Source organism: Asterias amurensis, chromosome 18 (genome assembly GCF_032118995.1).
Source record: "Asterias amurensis chromosome 18, ASM3211899v1".
Lineage (NCBI taxonomy): Eukaryota > Metazoa > Echinodermata > Asteroidea > Forcipulatida > Asteriidae > Asterias > Asterias amurensis.
The window spans coordinates 11,728,845-11,749,725 of NC_092665.1; the positions used below are offsets into that span (position 1 = coordinate 11,728,845).

The following is a 20,881-nucleotide window of genomic DNA, read 5'->3' on the forward strand; positions in this document are numbered from 1 at the left end:
TGGATAATACTGTTTACTGAAAGTGTCCAATGGCTTTAAACTTGTTGATTACTAGATATATTTACTGAAACAACCAAAATGTAATGCTGTTTTTGATTTGTGTGATTGTAAATTTGTGCTTTAGATACAGCAGTTTGATGTCAAAGCAATCGTCCCCTGTCACTCACTTCACCTACCAGGAACCTGAAGATGACCCTCAGTATTTCTGCTATCTCTGGGTCGGTAGAGGACCACAAGCTACTGATATTGAGTGAGTCTGGGAACTAGATCTTTTGTCAAGCCCAGTTCATACTTCCTGCAGATGCGATACAAATGTTGAGTTCACGCATTTGCAACAAATAATACAAATGTTGAGTTCACACATTTGCAACAAATAATTCGCAACGGCTGAATTGTGGGTTCGGGTTTCAGTCTGGCTAGCTTGGAGGTCTAGTTGTAAAACATCAGGGCCCAATTTCATAAGCAGAGAATCGGCGCTTACGGAAGCAGGGAATTCTGTGCTTACGTCAAGCGTATTTCACGGGTTAGCGGCAAATTTTGGCTTCTGCGCGTGTGTACTTCACATTACTAGGTATTCTACGCTTACAAGGCTAGCGCAGAAATTCGGTGCTGGCACGTAAGCGGGGAATCGTGATCGTACGCACAGAATTCGGCGGTAAGCAGAGCCATGAACTTGGGCCCTGCTCTTACACGGCAAAGGTCTTGGGTTCGAATCCAATCCGCATAATATGCCTGTGGATTTTTTTTTCACAGACTTTGAAAAGTACTTAGTGTACAGTGTATACACATCGATGTAAGGGTAAAAACAAAATATGAAAATAAACTGTTTTCATGATGGATCCATTGTGAAGTAGTCTTTTTTCCTGACGAAATGACCAAAAATGTAATTATTTTGTAATAAATTATGTTTTTGCAGCCAGGATGTTCCAACGAATCTACACATGTTCCAGCTGATGTACGACCAGAAAGAAAACTATGAGAGCTACGGACACCTCTACAAAGTAAATCATTGTTTTGAATCATTCTTTACATCAGTGAATTAGATTTGAGGCAAATGTTATTTGAAGTCATTTGATGAAAGAAAATGTCGGCCCCTCAAAAGAAGGAAAAAACCCTGGGACCCGCTTCCCCTCTTAGATATGTGGAATGGTCCGGTCTAGGATATCAAGGACTTTTGACTCCCCCAAGGCATTGCACTTTGGAAAAAGCAGTGAAATCTTTAAAAAGTGTCATGATTTAAGTGTTACCAACATTCCTTAAAGGTAATGGACACGTTTGGTAATTGTCAAAGACCAGTATTCTCACTTGGTGTATCCCAACTTCTGCATGAAATAACAAACCTATACAAGTTTGGGCTCAATTTGTCATCAATTTTGCAAAGAGAACAATGAAATAAATAAAAACTTGTTGCATTTCTTTGTGTGCTTTCAGATACATAATAAAAGGCTTCAGCTGAAGTCTTTTGTTTTGTGAGTGATAAATTACCTCTTTCTCAAAAACTATGTCACTTCAGAGGGAGTCGTTTCTCACAATATTTTATACTATCAACAGCTCTCCGCTGCTCGTTAAAGCCATTGGACACTTTCGGTAAACAGTATTTTCCAAAGGCCCACACTTTGTGTATCACAAGTTATATATAAAACAGCAAACCTGTGAAAATTTAGGAGCAATCGGTCATCGGAGTCGGGAGAAAATATCGGGAAAACCCACCCTATCAACAGCTCTCCATGGCTCATTGCCAACTAGGTTTTTATGCTAACAATTATTTTGAGTAATTACCAATAGTGTCCAGTGCGTTTTAAGGTTTAAATGGTGTTACCTCAAAGGATCGCTGATATGAAATGTTCAATTTGTACAATGTTTCATTGGAAAATTGCATTTTGAGTTGCACTAGGATTTTTTTGACCTAACCTTTGTCTGAAAATTCACAATTTGAATCCACTCACTGTAGGAGTTGATCAGCTGTGAGGCGCGTTTCATTCACGAGTTGACGTTGGATTCGTTCAACGTGCCCAATCACAGCTCGGTTGGAAGTCGCATCATATCGTGTTTCACGCTGGAGAAAGAGCCGACGCCAAACGCCATCAAGCAAGAGGAATCAATGTGTGATGAGGAGGGTTAGTATAAATTACTTGCCTTTTATTTTAGTTTGGGTTTTAAAGGCAGTGAACACTATTGGTAATTGTCCAAGACCAATCTTTTTACTCGGTGTATCTCAACATATGCATAAAATAACAAACTGTGAAAACTTAAGCTCAATCGGTCGTCGAAGTTGCGGGATAATAATGAAAGTAAAAACACCCTTGTCACATGAAGTTGTGTGCTTTCTGATGCTTGATTTCAAGACCTCAAATTCTAAATCTGAGGTCTCAGAAATCAAATTCGTGGAAAATTACTTCTATCTTGAAAACTATGTTACTTCAGAGGGAGTTGTTTCTCACAATGTTTTATACTATCAACCTCTCCCCATTACTCATTACCAAGTAAGGTTTTATGCTAATAATTATCTTGAGTAATTACCAATAGTGTCCACTCCCTTTAACAAAGACAAGTTTACTGGAGCATGACTTGAACCAACGACCACCGGATTAGCGTACCAGCGCTCTACCCACTGAGCTATCCACCTCTATGTTAGCGGCCTCCCTATTGGTCAATATCTTTGTTTGGGGGTGCCAGTCAGTAGCCATACAACCATTTACTGCGGTGTAGCCAGGGATCACAACCAAGTTTACGATACAACCTGGGAAGCGGCAGCCAGGGGATCACCTGAAGGGGATGTGACTTTTTAATATTTAATGTCAAGTAATAAACTATAAGGGAAACGGACTATGGTGATTTGCCTTATTGGGGAGATCATCTGAACAAACAAACAAACAGACAAACAGACTGGGGTCCTCTTCCAACTAAGCTGTCTAGCCCTATATGTTTTGCAACAGCACTTTAATCCAGAGGTGGAGGCTCTAGTCAATTTGTCTTTGTTCGCCTCAAATTGTTGATACATCAAATCTGACCCTTATTGACTCTCTTGACCTTTGACCCTAGGTGACCGTCTAGACCTGGCCCTTGCTGCGTTTGTATGGGAGGCTCGGTCCGATCCAGCGGACGGTCAAGTGTCCAGTACCTGCTTCTTAGCGCTCTTTGATCTCAACAGATGGTACTATGCACAGATGCCTAGAGTTATCAGGTATGCCGTATATTATTAATAAGTGACTTTTTATATAGCGCTCATATCTGGAGCTCAGTGACGCTCAAGGTCCTTCAACATTCAGTATTTTAATAATTTGGGGGGCTAATCATCCTTGCTCGCAGCTAAGAGCTGAATTGCGAAGGACGCGGCTACAGCGTTTTCGAGAAGCAGGCATGCAAGGGCGCCTCTGGCTGCCAGCCACACCAACCCATTATGACCACGGAGCACAGCCAAGATCGAAAGTGTTTGTTTTTTCCCGAGGGAGGGAAACCGGATGGTCTAGAAAACCCTCATGGCACAGGAGAGAACCAACGCACAACTCAACTCACATATGGCCCCGGCCGGGATTCGAACCGGGGTCACCTTGGTGAGAGGCGAGCGCTTTATGCACAAGCCAACCATGCCAGCCGAGGTATTGTGGGGTTTAAAGTATGAGACCAATTCCTTCACATAGCACAATCTAATCGGGGCGAACCCCTTCTCTTTTCGATAAGTGCACTTGGTTGTTCGTTCTGCGTTACACACCAATGGATTTACCTTCCAGCCAAAGGACGCAGCAATAATGGTTAATTGTCTTGCTAAAGGACACAAGTGTCACGACCGGGGCCTGAATCCCACATTGTGCTGAACAGAAATATAAGAGCATGAGTCCGGTGTGCTTATCAGCTCAGCCATGACACACCATATGTGACCCGCTCTGTGAAAACAAGTCAGATGTATGTAGGCAATTTCAGGAATTGAGTTATATGCATGGCTGGAAAGAACACATCAGCAGCAGTAATTTGGTATGTGTCTAAGCTTTGGGGTGTATCGCGTTGCTGAGTTACTCCCGTTTGAAATTAGCCACTACACCATTTTTTGTGAAAAACGAATTACAAGTAAAATGATATTTTAAACTACCATTGTGTGCAAAAGGATACAAATTAGACATAAGTATGATCACAAAATTGTTGTATTCATAGCTTTAATGCCTAAAAGTAAGTGTTCTAAAGGTTAACCATGCAACTAAAGATCTTAAAAAGAAAAGAAGAGATTTTTTTATTATTATTATTTTTTTTTACTTTACATTTTCCACATTAAACTGTCCATAACTCAATATTGCATTGGGCAACATGTGACTCATTTTCACAGAGTGGGTCACATATTGCTATTGAAGTAAAAAAATAATAACAGTGCTCGAACTTTACAATGAACCGCAGTCCCAAAGACCATAATTTTAGTGTTTGGCCAGTAAACTCAAGATCAAACAAGTCTTACGTTTTTCAACTGACTAGCAATACCTCACTGTGTACTTTTTTTTATTTAAAACAAATTATGTTCAAACGTAGACTGTGAATGGTAAATATCTTTCAATTCTGTTTAGTACAAAATAAATACTTCTTGACCATCTGGATATCCTTTGATGTTCAAATCTGAACAATTATATTTTCAATCTTCCTAAGGTTGTGCACATATTTTTTAATTCTATTGTTTCAGGAGACTTCCAAACTTACAAGGGAGTCCCTTCTTCGCTTTCTTTTCTCTGGACTCCATTCTTCAAGCGGCATCACCAGACTTTCTCATGGTAAGAAATACATGACGACTTTAAAGAGTGACATTGAGGTCTTAAAACAAACCTTTAAAACTTGATTGGTCGTGAACGTGCGATAAAGGACCGAGCAAAAAGCAAGGGATTTTATCCCTAGGCCACGACCTCTTGCAAGGTTTTAAAAGACATTCATAAATACCTCAGACAGTTTCGCTATTCCTATTGGTGGAGAGCGCGTCACGTGGGTGTGTATAAACCTTTGTTTATAACCAGTAAAAAGTGTTGGAACATGGGCGTGACACGCGAGCTTGCACCACTTGTGCTTAAGACAGTTTTTTCATTCCTATTGGTCGAGAGCAACGGCTGAAACAGTTGTGCCACATCACGCGATACGCGCGACGCGCACAGCATTCCCTTAAAAGGAGTTGTTTACCCGATCGGGCCGAGGGCCTTACCATTTCATAGCTGGAGGGGTGTTGTTGAAAGAAATCATTGAACAATTATAATGTTTGCATTCATTTTACTCTTTGACCAAAAAGTGTTGATGTTTTTGAACGAAAATGTATTTATGAATGGGAATCAAAGTGTGTTGAATCGGTTTTCAACTAGTGGTTTAAACCCGCCGAGGCCTGGTTCTTCATAATTTACCTCGATTTGTCTCGGTAAAATTATCAAGAACCAGGCCTCGTTGGGATTAAACCACTAGTTGAAAACCTCTTCACCACACACTAATTTCCTTATTAACCCTTTGCAAAGGGCACCACAAAAAAAGCACAGGGGAACCAATACTATGGCTGTGGGTGCCGTGGGTTCTTTCGAGTCCTGAAATTGTGTCGATATACCTCTCAACTTCTATTCCTGAAATTGTGTCGATATTCCTCTCAACTTTTATTCACCAATTAATGATTCCTGTTTAACCAAAAGTTCTTCGTTTTTCCAACAACTTTTATCATTTCTCTCTTCACTATTCAGGATGTCCACATCAACCCCCAGTCCTTTGTCCCATACATCTCGTCTCAAATTCCAGCCCCGGAGAAGCATTTTCAACCGACATCCCTCAGCTTTGACGTGACTTGTTTGATGGAAGCCGGCCTGGTTACGGCAAAGTTTCTCGGCCAGCAGAAACAGGTACGTCATTCCGGGGCATTTCGGCAACCCAGACCAGAACTATTTCTGAGTTGCAGTCAATGGTTAATTGTTGTCACGAGCTCGGCTGCGCCCACTCAGGATACACTTTTCCTGCTGATTTTCTTTGTTCTTTTTAGTACCAGGGAAAAAAGAAAATAGTACAACTTTTTGTGCTGCATAGTTTGCTCTTTTGGTGTTTGATGGCTGAGCAGTTTGGTGCATGCATCAGGCTCATTTAACATTGTATTTCAGTTTCATAAAATGCTTTGCCTGTTTTTGAGTTCTTTATCCCATGTTAACAATTTGTTGCTCAATTTTATATTTCTGTGGCTTTGTAGATTTTTTACACAATTTTAAACCCTTTGCCCAGTTATAAATTCCTGACCCCCAATTTTAGACTAAAAAAGTTTGTGACCCATTTTAGATTTTTGTTTTTCATCTTTGCCCAATTTTAACTTCCTTGCCCAATTATATTTTTCTCACCCAGTTCTAAATTCCTTGCCTAAGTTTACATGTACAAATTAAACCAATTTTAAATCGGCAACATTAAGAGATTCATGTTTCATATCTATTCATTGCTCCTCTCAGGTTTTGGCCGATCTTTGTCAGCAGGGTCCAGCCGCATTAAGAGACCCACAATTCTTCTTCAGTCGCTGCTACGCAGTGGCATTATTGCCCAGGAGGAATGCACCCGACCTCGGGCCAGGAAACACAAATGCTGTAAGTCATTAGAACTAACATCTATTTCTAAAAATGTTATCAAATTTTCAGTCATTTTTGTCCGTAATGACTCTCAACTTTGTACGTAGCATCACTCATGCCAGGTATGACGGTACATTGTGTTTGTATTGATGCAGTGGAAAGCAATAATTTGGTTTGGTTTATGGTTTATGGATTGTTTAAAAACATTCAAAAATTTGCGGTCAAACGAATGAATTGTATTCTGAATTTACAATTTTAAAAGGCATTCAAATCACACAAAATAAAAGATTATTAAAACATGGGTGCAGTTGAATCCGTTTTAATTTTTGCGGTGGTACTTTTCCTCGCCTTTCACCTCTACGGCCCTGGTTCGAATCACTCCGAGGGGCATTATGTGGATTGGGTTTTTAGTCATTACCTGACTGCAAGGGTTTCCCCTGGAATAACTCTCTGGGTATTTCATCCCACATCTAAAACTGAAACTTTTGTCCTCTCCATTGGGTTCTTGGCTAGTACAGTGAGTTTGCTTTTCTGAGAGTCCTTGGCTTCACAACCAGAATAAATGAAGTGGATGAAATGACAACATTGTGGTGTGGCTGGATGTGTTATTCTTAACAGTGGTGTGTCCTTGGTTGTGATAAAGCATTGGTTTTTGGAAGAGTAAATTAATTCCAATCCTCTAGTTTTCCCCTGTATAATAAACTGAAGGAGGAGGTAAACAATTCAAATTGATAATTGAAGCTAAACTTAACACAGATTTGCAAACTGAAAAAAAAAAGTGCAGTGCTCACTCAAACTGAAACTTACTTCCTTATCTTCTCTCCATTGGGTTCTTGGCTAGTACAGTGATTAAGTTCGCTTTTCTGAGAGTCCTTGGCTTCACAACCAGAATAACAAGCCTGGAATTACACGCAAGTGCCCCCTCCAAAATTCCAATTGACTTTAAGATATTCCCATGAAAGTACAAAATGGCCTCGCCATATCCAAGATTAAATTCCAGGCCTGGAATAAATTAAATAAAATGAATTGTATTTTGTTTTCTTTATTTCAGCAATCTCAGAGGGAAGCTCTCCTTAGTGTGGCCGTGGAGCATAACTTGGTCAACTTTGTCATTCTATGCATCGTCAGCTGGACTCAGGGAGGTGAGTCTATTAACCCTCCTACTGTTTGACCATTTAATATCATCCACGCTGGTTTTGATTGATGCCAAGTCTTCAATATGATATCATGTGGTGAATGCATCCGAACACTACAGTCAACCCTCCTACTGTCTGACCATTTAATATTATCCACGCTGGTTTTGATTGATGCCAGTCTTCAATATGATATCATGTGGTGAATGCACCCGAACACTGTCAACCCTCCTACTGTCTGACCATCCATATCATCCCTTGTGATCTTGACCAATAGTTTCTCTATGCTAGATTCCTACTGTCTTATCATTCACTATGCAAGTTTGAAAAGTAATGCGATGAACGCATCTACACAGTATACAGTCAACCCTCCTACTGTCTGACCATTCAATATCATCCAATGTGGTTTTGAATGATTGATAAACTTTGCCAGCCTGCTATATGATATCATTTGGTGAATGTATCTATACAGTATACAGTCAACCCTCCTACTGTCTGACCATTCAATATCATCCAGATGTGGTTTTGAAATATAGACAAACTTTGCCAGCTTACTATATGATATCATTTGGTGAATGTATCAACACAGTATACAGTCAACCCTCCTACTGTCTGACCATTCAATACCATCCAATGTGGTTTTGAATGATTAATAAACTTTGCCAGCTTGCTATATGATATCATTTAGTGAATTTATCAACACAGTATACAGTCAACCCTCCTACTGTCTGACCATTCAATATCATCCACTATGGTTTTGAATGATAGATAAACTGCCAGCCCGCTATATGATATCATTTGGTGAATGCAACGGCACAGTACACAGTCAACCCTCCTACTGTCTGACCATTCAATATCATCCACTTTGGTTTTGAACGATTGGTTAACTATGCTAGGTTGCAATAGTGGTAATTGCAACTACAACTACCCAGTCAACCCTCCTACTGTCTGACCATTCAATATCATCCACTCTGGGTTTTTTGAATGATAGATAAACTATGCCAGCCTGCAATTTGATTTCATGTGGTGTACTGCAAGGTTCACAAAAGGTTCTCTGCGCTGTTGTTCAACCACTAACAACCTGTGCAGTTGCATGGTTGGAACTCGGTGGCAATTCTGAACGTCATTTAATAAGTTTCTGCTTTTGAGGCATCCTCGCTTACAATTTCACTGATTGCTTTTTATTTGTTGTGGCTTTTTGCAGATTTTCCATCTGGTTGTAATCTACGGACAGTTCTAGACTGGGCTTGGGGTATGGTAACCAGTATCAAACAGTCCATTGATGAGATATGTAAGTACGGGGATCAGACCATTGCTCGATTCAATTCATTAAAAATGTAAACATTTTAGCCATAAATGACACTCCTGGCGCCGTTCAGTATTAGTGGAATGCACACTTCTATTTCAATGATTATTATCTTGATTTTTGGGGTTGAACAAAGAAAACATTTACTAGAGTGGGATTCGAACCAACGACCTCTGGATTAACGTGCCGGTGCTCTACCAACTGAGCTATCTAGGCCTATGGGGGTCTCCCAATGTGGTCATTATCTTTGTTCAGGGTGGTTTTCAGAAGCCATACAACCGTTTACTGCCGTGTAGCCAGGGATCACACCCAAATTACGATACAACTTAAGGGGATGCAAATTTTTGTTTCAGATATCAATGTAAACCACTAGGGGAACTGATTTGGTAAATTTTTAAAATGATTTAGGGGTTGTACAAAGAAAAATTGACTATTATCTTATAATTGTTTTTGGCATGCTTAATGGGTCTATGTAACTTTTGTAGGACAAAAAAACACAATTTCCACAGATTTACACTAAACTTACATAGTTTGAAGATAATGATAGTGGAAAGCTTTCCTTCAAATATTACTTACTGGGGTGCTGTAGTTTTTGGGAAATGAGTAAAACAATGTCATGAAAATAATTTTCACCTCATGAGAGGAAAATTATTTCAATCATTTACAAACGTATTTTCATGACATTGTTTTACTCATTTCTCAAAAACTACAGCACCTCAGTAAGTAATATTTGAAGGGAAGCTTTCCACTATCATTATCTTCAAACCCTGTAAGTTTAATGTAAATATATGGACATTTTGAAAAAGTACCCAAATCCTTTAAAAAGAAGAAGACATGTACAAATGGAAATAAAAATGGAAAGTACTCGAACTTAAACATCTATTTCAGGCGTCATCATCCATTCATTCTGTTAGTAATATTCCTTTATACTTTACCAATTGAAAATCGGCTATTTTGTCTATGTAGGTATACCGCTTTACAATGGTGAAGGCACACATGTTGACGATCAAACCCGCCGAACACTGGACCAGCACGTCGTACGATTGGGACACATGATCACAATCATCCAATCACTGCTTGACCAATCGGGTACGACCACCGAGCAAGGTATGCGATCCGAGATTGTATTTCAAGTAATATCTTCAATACGCAATAATTCTCCAATCAGAATGGCAGAATGGAGTGGTGATAAAAACCTATATTTCACGGCTAATATCACTACCATGCGTCTTGTGTGTTCTATGTCACGCGTCATGTTTGCTTGAAGATAAATACGTTATCACACACGCATTCGTGGAATTACGGAAAATATAGCGTGTCTGCGTCCCATATCCAACGAGGCCGAAGGCAGAAGCGCTATATTTTTCCGTATTTTACTCGCGCTTGTGTGATAACTTATACTATGTAATCTGTCTATGGTTATTTTTGCTTCTATTTTGTTTACTGAAATTTAATGATAGAATTTACAAACTTGAGACTATATTAACTGAAATAATTCTCCCTAGCCTTGCAAAAATTAAACTTTTCCCATTTTAGTTAGCTTCACCTTCTGTAATGGAACAGTCCATATTTCACCTGTTGATGGTATTCTGCGACAACGCACCAATATTAATTTCAACATTTGAATTTTATTCTGATATTCTGCAACAACACACTGATGTTCATTTCAATATTTGTATTTTATTCTGATATTCTGCGACAACGCACTGATATTCATTTCAATATTTGCATTATTCTGATATTCTATGACGCACTGATGTTCATTTCAATCTTTGTATTTTATTTTGATATTCTGCGACAACGCACTGATATTCATTTCAATATTTGTATTTTATATTGTTCATATAATATATTGTCGTTATAATATTATAATGTTTTAGGATTGAAGGATCTTGAGACCAAGTGTAATGTGGTGATGTTGATACATCAACATCTGAAGGCAGTCGTGTGGTTTGTCAGAAATGGACTTCTACCTGAATGCCAAGGTAAGGACTCCGTAGATAAGAATGTCTTAAAGACACTGGACGCTATTGGTAATTGTCAAAGACCAGTCTTCTCACTTGGTGTATCTGAACATATGCATAAAATAACAAACCTGTGAAAATTTGAGCTCAATTGGTCCTTGAAGTTGCGAGAGAATAATGGAAGGAAAAACACAAATTTTGTGCTTTATTAAAGATGCCAATTAAAGGCTTCAAAAACTATGTGACTTCAGAGGGAGCAGTTTCTCACAATGTTTTATACCATCAACAGTTGCTCGTTTACCAAGTAAGAGTTTATGGTAACAAATGTTTTGAGTAGTTGCCAATAGTGTCCCGAGCTAAACAGTTTAAAGTATCTCAGTTTTTGTTTGCGGAATTTGTTTTGATAATGTTGTCACAACTATACATAGACCAAGTACGATCAAGAACTACCATTGACCACAGATCGACTTCATTGGCCCGAACTCTTTCCAGTTGCTTTAGTTGGACTATGCTAGTCTACTATTTTTAACCATTGGTCATTGCACAAACTCGACCCGAACTTGAAAATGAGAAATTGAAATAATACTAGTGAAAAGGATATCAATGCTTTATAAGTGGTCATCATCATCGCCAACTGTCGTTATTTTCAGGTGAAGACGATGTTTTGGAGGGGCAGTTCTGTTACCCAGCTGTCAGTTTGAGGAAAGTGTACTCTCGGCGGAGATCCCAACTTCAGAAGATGTGCAGGTGAGTCACATTAGTGTTGGGCTTTTACTTTCGTTTTAAAGGGAAAGTTCATCTTTGGTTTTTGTAATCATTAAGTTGTTTTAAAGGGTCTATGTACTTTTTGTAGGACAAAAAAAACATTGTCCACAGATTTACATTGAACTCACACAGTTTTAAGATAATGAAGGTAGAAAGCTTCCCTGGAAATATTACCTGCTGAGGTGCAGTATTTTTTGGGAAATGGGTAAAACAATGTCATGAAAATAATTTTGTCTCGGTGAACGTGAGCTGAAAATTATTTTAGCATGTAAAAACGTATTTTCATGACATTGTTTTACTCATTTCTCAAAAACTACAGCACCTCAGTAACTAATATTTTAAGGTACGCTTTCTGCTATCTTTATCTTCAAGCGGTGTAAGTTTAATGTAAATCTGTGGACATTGTGTTTTCTGTTACAAAAAGTACCCAAATCCTTTAAACTAACAAAAAAGGTGGTAACGTTTTTGAGATACGCAAAAAATCCCGAACGTTTGTGTGCACCTTGGAAGAATAATTTGTATCTGCAGAGGAAGAATATCCCATTATTGGAATACACAATCTGATTACGTATCTTGGATTAAAAATTGTGGGGGGGGGGGGGGGGTGGGGTAACAAGTTATCTCTTTTTCCATAACCACATCACTTGAAGTGGAATGTTTCTCAAAATGCTGTCCTCTATCGAAAGCAGCTGTACTTCTCACCAATTAGGTTTTTTATTGGCATTCATTTTAAGAGTGATTACCTAATGAATACCGAGGTTGCTCGGTATTTGCAATGGTCAAATCCTAAAGGTTGTGAGTTTGAATCCCACCCAAGATGCCTGTGATTTACTTCAGAATTCAGCGCTTACACACATCCATGTAAGGGTTAAACCAAAATTATTATTTATACAGATCTGCTAAATTATAAAATCTAAAGCATTTCAAGTTTGAAGTCTAACGATGTTTTTTTACTTATAATGAATCCAGAAACAGCGGAGATGGTGACATTCTAATGATCGATGGACTGGTATCAGAGATTGGATCACAACTCAGCTCATTATGGGATCGTAAAGAAGAGGGTGGGACTGGGTTGTACCCGCCCCCAAGTTTCCACGTAAGTAGACTCTCATTTTAATGGAAATTGTGAGAATCCAAGACTAAACAGGAAGGATGTTCTTCCTACTTAAAGCTGTTGGACACTTTCGGTACAGAAAACAAATTAAAAGTTCACAGATTTACAAATAACTTACAGGGTTTACAGAAGGTAATGGTGAAAGACTTCTCTTGAAGGTTATTCCATGAAATGCTTTACTTTTTGAGAAAACATTAAAACATTTTCAATTCTCGATATCGAGAATTACGGATTTATTTTAAACACATGTCATGACACGGCGAGACGTGCAGAAACAAGGGTGGGTTTTCCCCGTTTTTTTCTCCCGACACAGATGACCGATTGAGCCTAAACTTTCACAGGTTTGATATTTTATATTGAAGTTGTGATACACGAAGTGTGGGCCTTTGACAATACTGTTTACTGAAAGTGTCCAATGGCTTTAAGTCTGATTTACAATTTTAAATCGGATAAATTTTCTCTAATAGCCTGAAGCCTACACCATCAGGGCCCAATTTCATGGCTCTGCTTACCGTCAGCACAGAATCGGCGCTTACGGAAGCAGGGAATTCTGTGCTTACGGCAAGCGTATTTCATGGGTTAGTGGCGAATTTTGGCTTCTGCGCGTGCGTACTCCACGTTACCAGGCATTCTACGCTTACAAGGCTAATGCAGAAATTCGGTGCTTGCAGGTAAGCGGGGAATCGTGATCGTTAGCGCAGAATTCGGCGGTAAGCAGAGCCATGAAATTAGACCCTGTACATGTAGGTCAGCCCTTGCACTTGCACTACTGTTTTCCAACGACCCAATAAACTAAATTTTTGTTTAGATTTCTGATTAGTACTTCAAAGTCTGAGATGTAGAACTGCAGCAAGCACAGAAAGCTTGTTTTTAAAGATAGGTTTTTTTTTTTTTTTTTAGAAAACACAAAAGTTTCTGGACAGTTATTTCACTTATTCTTCCTCCAGTCCTTGTTAATTTCCCATATGAGATACAGAATCACCAGGGAACATATTTCCATAGTACCCTGGGAGCTGCCTAAAGCCTTGTCTGGACTGCAAATGCAAAGTTCTGTGCTGTTTACCGACAGGATTAAAAACCTTTCTCAACAAAATTTATTAGGATTGTGCTGCACCACATGTTTTGCTTCTGTTGTAATATTTTACCTTGTTTAATTCTGTTTACACAGGCACTGTTGGATATGTACCTTGTTGACACTGTTCCCGTGGTAACCAAGCATTGCATCGTGGGATACTTTTTGCTTGACGTTCTGTACGTGTCAAAACTGAGTGGCACACAGAAGGAAGAGGTAAAACAAAATATATATATATATATATATATTTTTTTTTTTTGGGGGGGGGGGTGTTTATGCCTGGCCTCACCCTAGTGAGAGACCTATTTGGTTACAACCATATTTGGAAATTAAAATTTGTATAATTCATCAGTATCTTGTTCGAGCGGATCAGAACTCAAGCTCTGTGGTTTCTGCTTAGCAGGGTGTGGGTTTGAGTCCCGGTCATGACACCTGTGTCCTTTTAAGCAAGACACTTAACCATTATTGCTGCCTCCTTCGGGTGGGACGTAAAGCCGTTGGTCCTGTGTGTTGTGTAATGCACGTTGAATAACCCAGTGCACTTATTGCAAAGAGAGGGGGTTCGACCCGGTGTTCCTGGTCTGATCCGCAGCATATTGCGCCACAACACCTTGTAACACGGTGCTACATGTATGTAAGAAGAATAGGTTTCATACTTTAAAACGTAGCTCCACATTCCTTGTAAGATAAACACTGAGCACTTTAAGATGCCCATTGGGTGTGAAAAAGTGCTATATAAGAACTAAAGTATTATTTTTATTATTATCTTTGAAACGAATTTTTCTTTCTTTCTTTTTTTTCATCAGCTTGGAAGAAAGATTATCAAGTTTTACCAGAGTTTCTCTCTGCCGATCGGTGTGAAAAAACTCCTCCATGGATTCTCATTGCTCGACAGGAAAGAATATAATGTAAGTTACCTTTTATAATAGTTACCCATTTATATCATGCCTCGAAATTGAAAATCGCAATCATAAACCCTTTTTTACTCAAACCGGAGCCGTGCATTGAGAAAGTCAAAAAATTTGTGATTATAAGCTATCTTCTGTCCGTAGCAATCGGTATTCACAGCAATGGCAGCTTCATTGTACCATCTTATGCAGCTTCTTAGTACCTCAGAGCCTTAGCAAATCGAGTACTCTGTGTATCACCTCAAGAGCCGCTGTTGTAACCCTAGGACTCAAAGCAGTCACTCAGTGTATAGACCAATCCGACAAAACAAAATTGGTAGCACCCTCTATTGAAAAATTAACCACTGCGGTGTCTTTTTGTGCACAATCTAGGCACTGAAGACACCGCAGCAAATGACGCCTGGTGCTCAACACTTGCGCGCCCGGTGCGCTTTTGATTGGTCTATACACTAGCTCACATCTTTGACTAAAAGAAGCCCTGCAGCCGATTCCACGAAACGCTAGGATTAATCCTATCTCGAGTTAGGACGAGTAACCCGTCCTTACATAGGATGGGTTTGATGCGTCCTAACCTCTTTGGATACAGAATTTAACTCGTCCTAAGTCTTATGATTAATCCTAAGTTAGGAAGAGTTGGTGAAATCGATGGCAGGCTTTTGAAAAGTAAAGAATCCAGTCCAAAGTTGTGTGAGCAAGTCGGTGTTCTTTATAATATTTTGTTTTGCATTTATCTGTTGTATCCCCAGGGTGCAATTGACATGCTACTTGACCCCACCACGACCCTTGACCTTGCACCATGGCAGCACCGTCACATCCTGAAAGCGTTTCTGTACCAGAATGAGAGCAAGAAAGCCCTGCAGTATGTCCGGACTGCCCACCCTCCTCTCACCACCAGGGAAGACGTCAAGTTGTTCCTAACTGTACTGCTTGCAAACGGGTGAGTAACAACTCGCTACTCAAATGACGTCATTTGAGAAGGGTACCCTTGGCTACAGGTCATAAGAAGTGTGTGGCTGGCCCATCCTGTGCGCCCCGTGTCAGAGATGTGCCTTTTTCATTGTTTGATCATTGTTTTACTTTTAAGATGGAGGCGTGATTAGGGCAATTGGTAGGGGCATCGACGGCACCTGCTATCGTTGCAATCGTGAAGTATCGGGGAATGGTACCCACCCACCATAAGAACAATATAATGCTTTTGCACGGAGCATTATTTGAGATATTATGTTTTTCACACTTTTGACGATGAACCTTTAGAAGTGTTTTTATGAGAACAAAACTCAAATATCTGCATACCTTGTGACTACCAAGGGTTAACTTCCTTACTTGAAAATTATTAAATAATGTGATTTGTGTTTTTCAGGTTGACTGCGGAAGCGTTCCACTTTCAGCGTCAGTACCGAGATGAAGCAAATACAGAGGAGTTACTGGGTCACCTCATTCTAGGCTCACAGCAAAGTACGTCTTTAAGTTTTTGTTCTTAGTATTTTTCTGACGGGCCTATTGCCATGGGTTTTGTTATCGGAAAATCTTATACTGAACAATGTTATTCGCCACTTTTATGCTATTCAAGTAAGTTTCAAACTTGCTCGAGTCAAACTATGCGAAATACTAAAAATTGAACCATGAAACTGCACACAGTCACCTAATAGCGCCCTCTTTTGGCAATAAGTCTTTGTTTAAACACTCTACCGTGTTTGTATCATATGTTAAAACACGGCCATGTGATCTGCTTGTTGCGGCTATCAGGATGGATTAATTGTCCCAGGTATTTATTAATAAAAAAGATAACCTATGCAAGCCTGCAATGATATCATGTGGTAAAAGGTTTTTTCATTGAGGAATTGTTATGAATTTTTGTTTCCTCCATCAGCTAAGACTATCGATCAACTTTTAAAGCTTCCGTTTGACAACGAGGAGGAGGCCATACTGGAGCGCTACCTTCAGGAATCCACCGAGCCTAACTCCCAGGAACTCCTGATCATGCATTATCTACAGCGAGCTCGCTACGTCGAAGCAATCCGCATGAATGAGAAACTGAAACAGCAAGGACTGATGGTAAATTGTGTTTTTTTTCCCCTCTTACTTTTATGGTTCCAGTGTCTAGGCCTGGGCGAATTATTCGAATATCCGGTTAATGGCGAATAGGTTTTCCTATCTGTAACCGCGAATGCCTTTTTTTTTCTTAACCGGATATCCGCATAGGGCGCGAATAGCTATTTATAAACCGGATAGTTCTGTAATTACAACCAAGTAACCAGATATTCTTTAATATCCGAATATCCGCGGACGTCGGGCGACAACTGACATGAATGTTTTGTCTGAATCCTAATGAAACTTCTATTAAACAGCATAAAACAGCATAAATTAAGTATTTAACTATGCTCACCTTCGTGAAGAGTTAAAACAATGACATTTCTGACGTAATTTGTTCAAACATTACAAAAGTTTTCCTTCACGTAGAGTCAATCACGATCAAAAGAAAAAGCAAATCGCCATCTTTAAATTAGATCCGGTCATTTTTATGAATGAACCGAGTGACACTGTCTAAAACTAATATCAATCCGCCCAGAAGATCTTATTCACAAACGAACAGCGCCCTCTAGCGAAAAAAAATTATATATGTATATTTTTTTTTTTATAGCGCCCTCTAGCGGCAAAAAAAACTATTCGAATATCCGGTTAATTTCGGATAGTTGGCCAGCGGTATCCGAATAACAAAATTTCACTATTCGCCCAGCACTACCAGTGTCACACCAATGGACTCTTCCCATGAAATATGCTAATTACATTCACGCATGCTTACAGACCCTTACGGTTGGCAAACGCCATAGAGTTGTGCACTAAGCAGACTCGCAACTGTGTCTGCGTCACGCAGCCATTAGCCGTGTACAAAACAGCGCCATGTTCCCTTATTTTGCCAACCAAAATGTTAGTGTGCACACGCTATCTGCAATTAACATATTTGTCGGAAGAGTCTATTGTATGGACAATGCCGGGAGGGCCTGCTCAGGACTCACGATGTTTGCCCAGCACTCTGAGCAAAATACTTTGTTCCACCCAGCACAGATTTCAAAATATTGTCCACTGTGCATTGATCTGAGACACAGCTAATGATAACGAGTATCAAATGTCACAGAGAAAGAACACAGTCAAAAGGCCATTCAATAAGTTTATTATTTTGGGTTGACAGCCCAAATCAGTGTAGCCCTCAATTTGAAGTGGCCATCCAACCTTGTAATGTTATGCAATCTCTAACAAAAAAACCTGTTAACCAGAAACCCTTAGAAAATCCACAGAGCTCATTTTTCTTCAAAAATTTTACATGCATGCAATAAAACTAAATTCTGGATTTTAAATTTGTGCACAATCACAACCCTTGTGGTGTCATGTGGAATGATCAGATTTTTAAAAGTCTTCCGTAAATTTTTCATCAGGCTGACACGGATCCCGCAGCAAGAGAGCGGGCGACGGCACGAAACGCAATCGTAGAGAGTTACGCTAAGCTTCTCCCACCCGTCCAACGTAGACTGGCGTTTGGTCCTGAGGCGTCCACTAGGAGAGCGACTGTAATTCGTAGAGAGGGTAAGTTTTGGAACACTTGTTGTGTCAAACACCAGGGCTCAATTTCATAGAGCTGCTTAGGCAGAAATCATGCTCAGCAAATTTCTGCTAAGCTAAAATGAGCAGAAAGTGCCTCTTTCTCAAAAACTACGTTACTTCAGAGGGAGTCATTTCTCACAATGTTTTTTTACTATCATCAGCTCTCCATTGCTCGTTACCAAATAAGTTTTTATTCTAATAATTGTTTTGAGTAGTTACCAATAGATTGTCCAGTGCCTTTAAGTCTTATCAAACTCTGCCTCTGAAGATTGGTCATTGTATAGTTTTTAGTGGTTAAAGGAACACGTTGCCTTGGATCGGAGGAGTTGGTCTATAAAAAGCGTTTGTAATCGTTTGTTATAAAATGCATATGGTTAGATAGATGTTTTAAAAGTAGAATACAATGATCCACACAAGTGTGCCCCGAAATTGCGTGGTTTTCCTTTTATTTTGCGAACTAACACGTTCGGCCATTTATGGTAGTCAAAGATTTGACTCCCATAAATTTGACTCCCGTGGCCGACCGTGTTTGTCGGTAAAAAGGAAAAAAGGTAAAAGGAAAACCGTGCAATTTCAAGGCATGTTTGTGTGGATCATTGTATTCTACTTTTACAACATCTTTCCACCCATATGCATTTTATAACAAATGGTTACAAACACTTTTCAAAGACCAACTAGACTGATCCAAGGCAAGTATTTTCATACTGTATTATCCACAAATGTTTTATAAAAGTGAGATCTTATTTTACTAATGACATGTTTTAAGATTCTCTGATTTTGATTTTAATGGTTTGATTCTGTCCGTCTTATTTGATTTGTGTTTTTCATTCCTGCAGTCAGCAAACCCAAACCTCTGTCGACCGTCATCAACCCAGCCAAGACGTCCAAGGTTCTGTCCAACGCGATGTTGATCAATGCTGTCCTTGATCGCATTGCAGAAGTGAGAGCCCAGGTCCGCGAAGACGAGGCCATGTACAATAAAAGGTACTTTGGTTTTTTGGGGGTAGGCTGTTTCAAGAAGTTGTGGTCACATGTTGTGGTCTCAGACACTACAATGGCAATTGCTTTTTTAGTCTTGGACATTTACATTATCTTAAATGTTCACCATGTTTTCTTCTCTGCAACTAGGAGTATAATACTTATTTATTTGATTCCCTGTCACCCTAGCCACCAAAGAACACTGCTTGGGCCTAATCTTAAATGTTAACCATGTTTTCTTCTCTGCAACTAGGAGTGTAATGCTTATTTATATGTTTTATTCCTACCCAGTGTTTCTGAGGATCCAGATGAAGATCTTCCGACCATGGAGCCGTTTGTTGGGACACCCATCACCCCGAGAACCAAGTCAAGATTTGGGTTTGTTTCTCTCTCATTGTTAAATTTATTTCCTTTAAACCTTTTTATCTGTCTTCATGATTCTAGACAAAAACTTGTGCAAGTTCGGCCCAAAGCATGCTTAATTGAGACAAAGCTCAAGGAATATTTTTTCCTCCTCAATGTTTACAATTGGTTATTAAAAGTAGTTACCAATCTATGACCCTACTTTACTCATCAGTGTTATCATTTTCTTGATGCACGGTTGATTTTGTCTTCTTTTCACCCTTGCAGTGATCTGTCAAGTGTCGTCTACCCAGAGGTCATGGGTCGTGACCTCAGCCCATGGAAACGCCAACCCTCTCCAACGAAGACGCGACCTTTTGTGCAGACCGATTCATCACTCAGATTCATGGAGAAAATGACAAGGTAAATCAGCGATGAGAACAGACACAATTTAACCTCATATTCAGCGCTGTTTAAACTCGCAAGTTTTTTTTACTCTGTCTTCACGAAGATAACAATCCAGGCCTGCAACGACATTCCCTTTAAAGACACTGGACACCTTTGGCCATTATCAAAGACCAGTCTTCTCACTTGGTGTATCTCAACATATGCATAAAATAACAAACCTGTGAAAATTTGAGCTCAATTGGTCGTCGAAGTTGCAAGATAATAATGAAAGAAAAGAAAAAAAACCTCGTCACATGAAGCTGTGCGCTTTCATATGCTTGATTTTGAGACCTCAAGTTCTAAATCTGACGTCTCAAAATCAAATTCGATGAAAACTACTTTTTTTCTCGAAAACTACGTCACTTCAGAGGGAGCCGTTTCTAACAATGTTTATACTGTCAACCTCTCCCCATTACTCGTTACCAAAGAATGTTTTGTGCTGATAATTATTTTGAGTAATTACCAATAGTGTCCACTGCCTTTAAGAATTCCAACAGCAGTTGTAAACAAATTCTTAGCTTTGGGTTGATAGCCACTCCTGGCTGTAATCAATCATGTCTGTCTTTGCCAGATGGTTTCCCTGGTTTTTCACTATTTCTTCTGTACACGCTTATCGAGCATGAGTAACGTTTAATATCGGCTACTCGTCAACAAATGGCAATGTTCAAAGTTTGCACAGACCGGACGAAGCCCAAGCTGAAGATGTG

At 39.5% G+C, this 20,881-nt stretch overlaps 1 protein-coding gene across 3 annotated transcripts in view; it reads left to right on the forward strand.

Moving 5' to 3' along the window:
* The window catches only part of LOC139950801 (protein ELYS-like), a 68,271-nt gene that overhangs the window by 11,594 nt on the left and 35,796 nt on the right, over positions 1-20,881 (forward strand). For all 3 annotated transcript variants that reach the window (XM_071949615.1, XM_071949617.1, XM_071949616.1), the window contains 22 exons: positions 125-250; positions 917-1,001; positions 1,952-2,117; positions 3,043-3,184; positions 4,664-4,751; positions 5,688-5,843; positions 6,432-6,563; positions 7,597-7,687; positions 8,883-8,969; positions 9,951-10,091; positions 10,865-10,969; positions 11,599-11,695; positions 12,683-12,809; positions 13,996-14,115; positions 14,706-14,807; positions 15,554-15,744; positions 16,168-16,262; positions 16,678-16,862; positions 18,242-18,389; positions 19,244-19,391; positions 19,677-19,763; positions 20,016-20,150. In XM_071949615.1, coding sequence (XP_071805716.1) covers positions 125-250; positions 917-1,001; positions 1,952-2,117; positions 3,043-3,184; positions 4,664-4,751; positions 5,688-5,843; positions 6,432-6,563; positions 7,597-7,687; positions 8,883-8,969; positions 9,951-10,091; positions 10,865-10,969; positions 11,599-11,695; positions 12,683-12,809; positions 13,996-14,115; positions 14,706-14,807; positions 15,554-15,744; positions 16,168-16,262; positions 16,678-16,862; positions 18,242-18,389; positions 19,244-19,391; positions 19,677-19,763; positions 20,016-20,150 — 2,754 coding nt within the window. The remainder of the gene's footprint in view (positions 1-124; positions 251-916; positions 1,002-1,951; positions 2,118-3,042; positions 3,185-4,663; positions 4,752-5,687; positions 5,844-6,431; positions 6,564-7,596; positions 7,688-8,882; positions 8,970-9,950; positions 10,092-10,864; positions 10,970-11,598; positions 11,696-12,682; positions 12,810-13,995; positions 14,116-14,705; positions 14,808-15,553; positions 15,745-16,167; positions 16,263-16,677; positions 16,863-18,241; positions 18,390-19,243; positions 19,392-19,676; positions 19,764-20,015; positions 20,151-20,881) is intronic.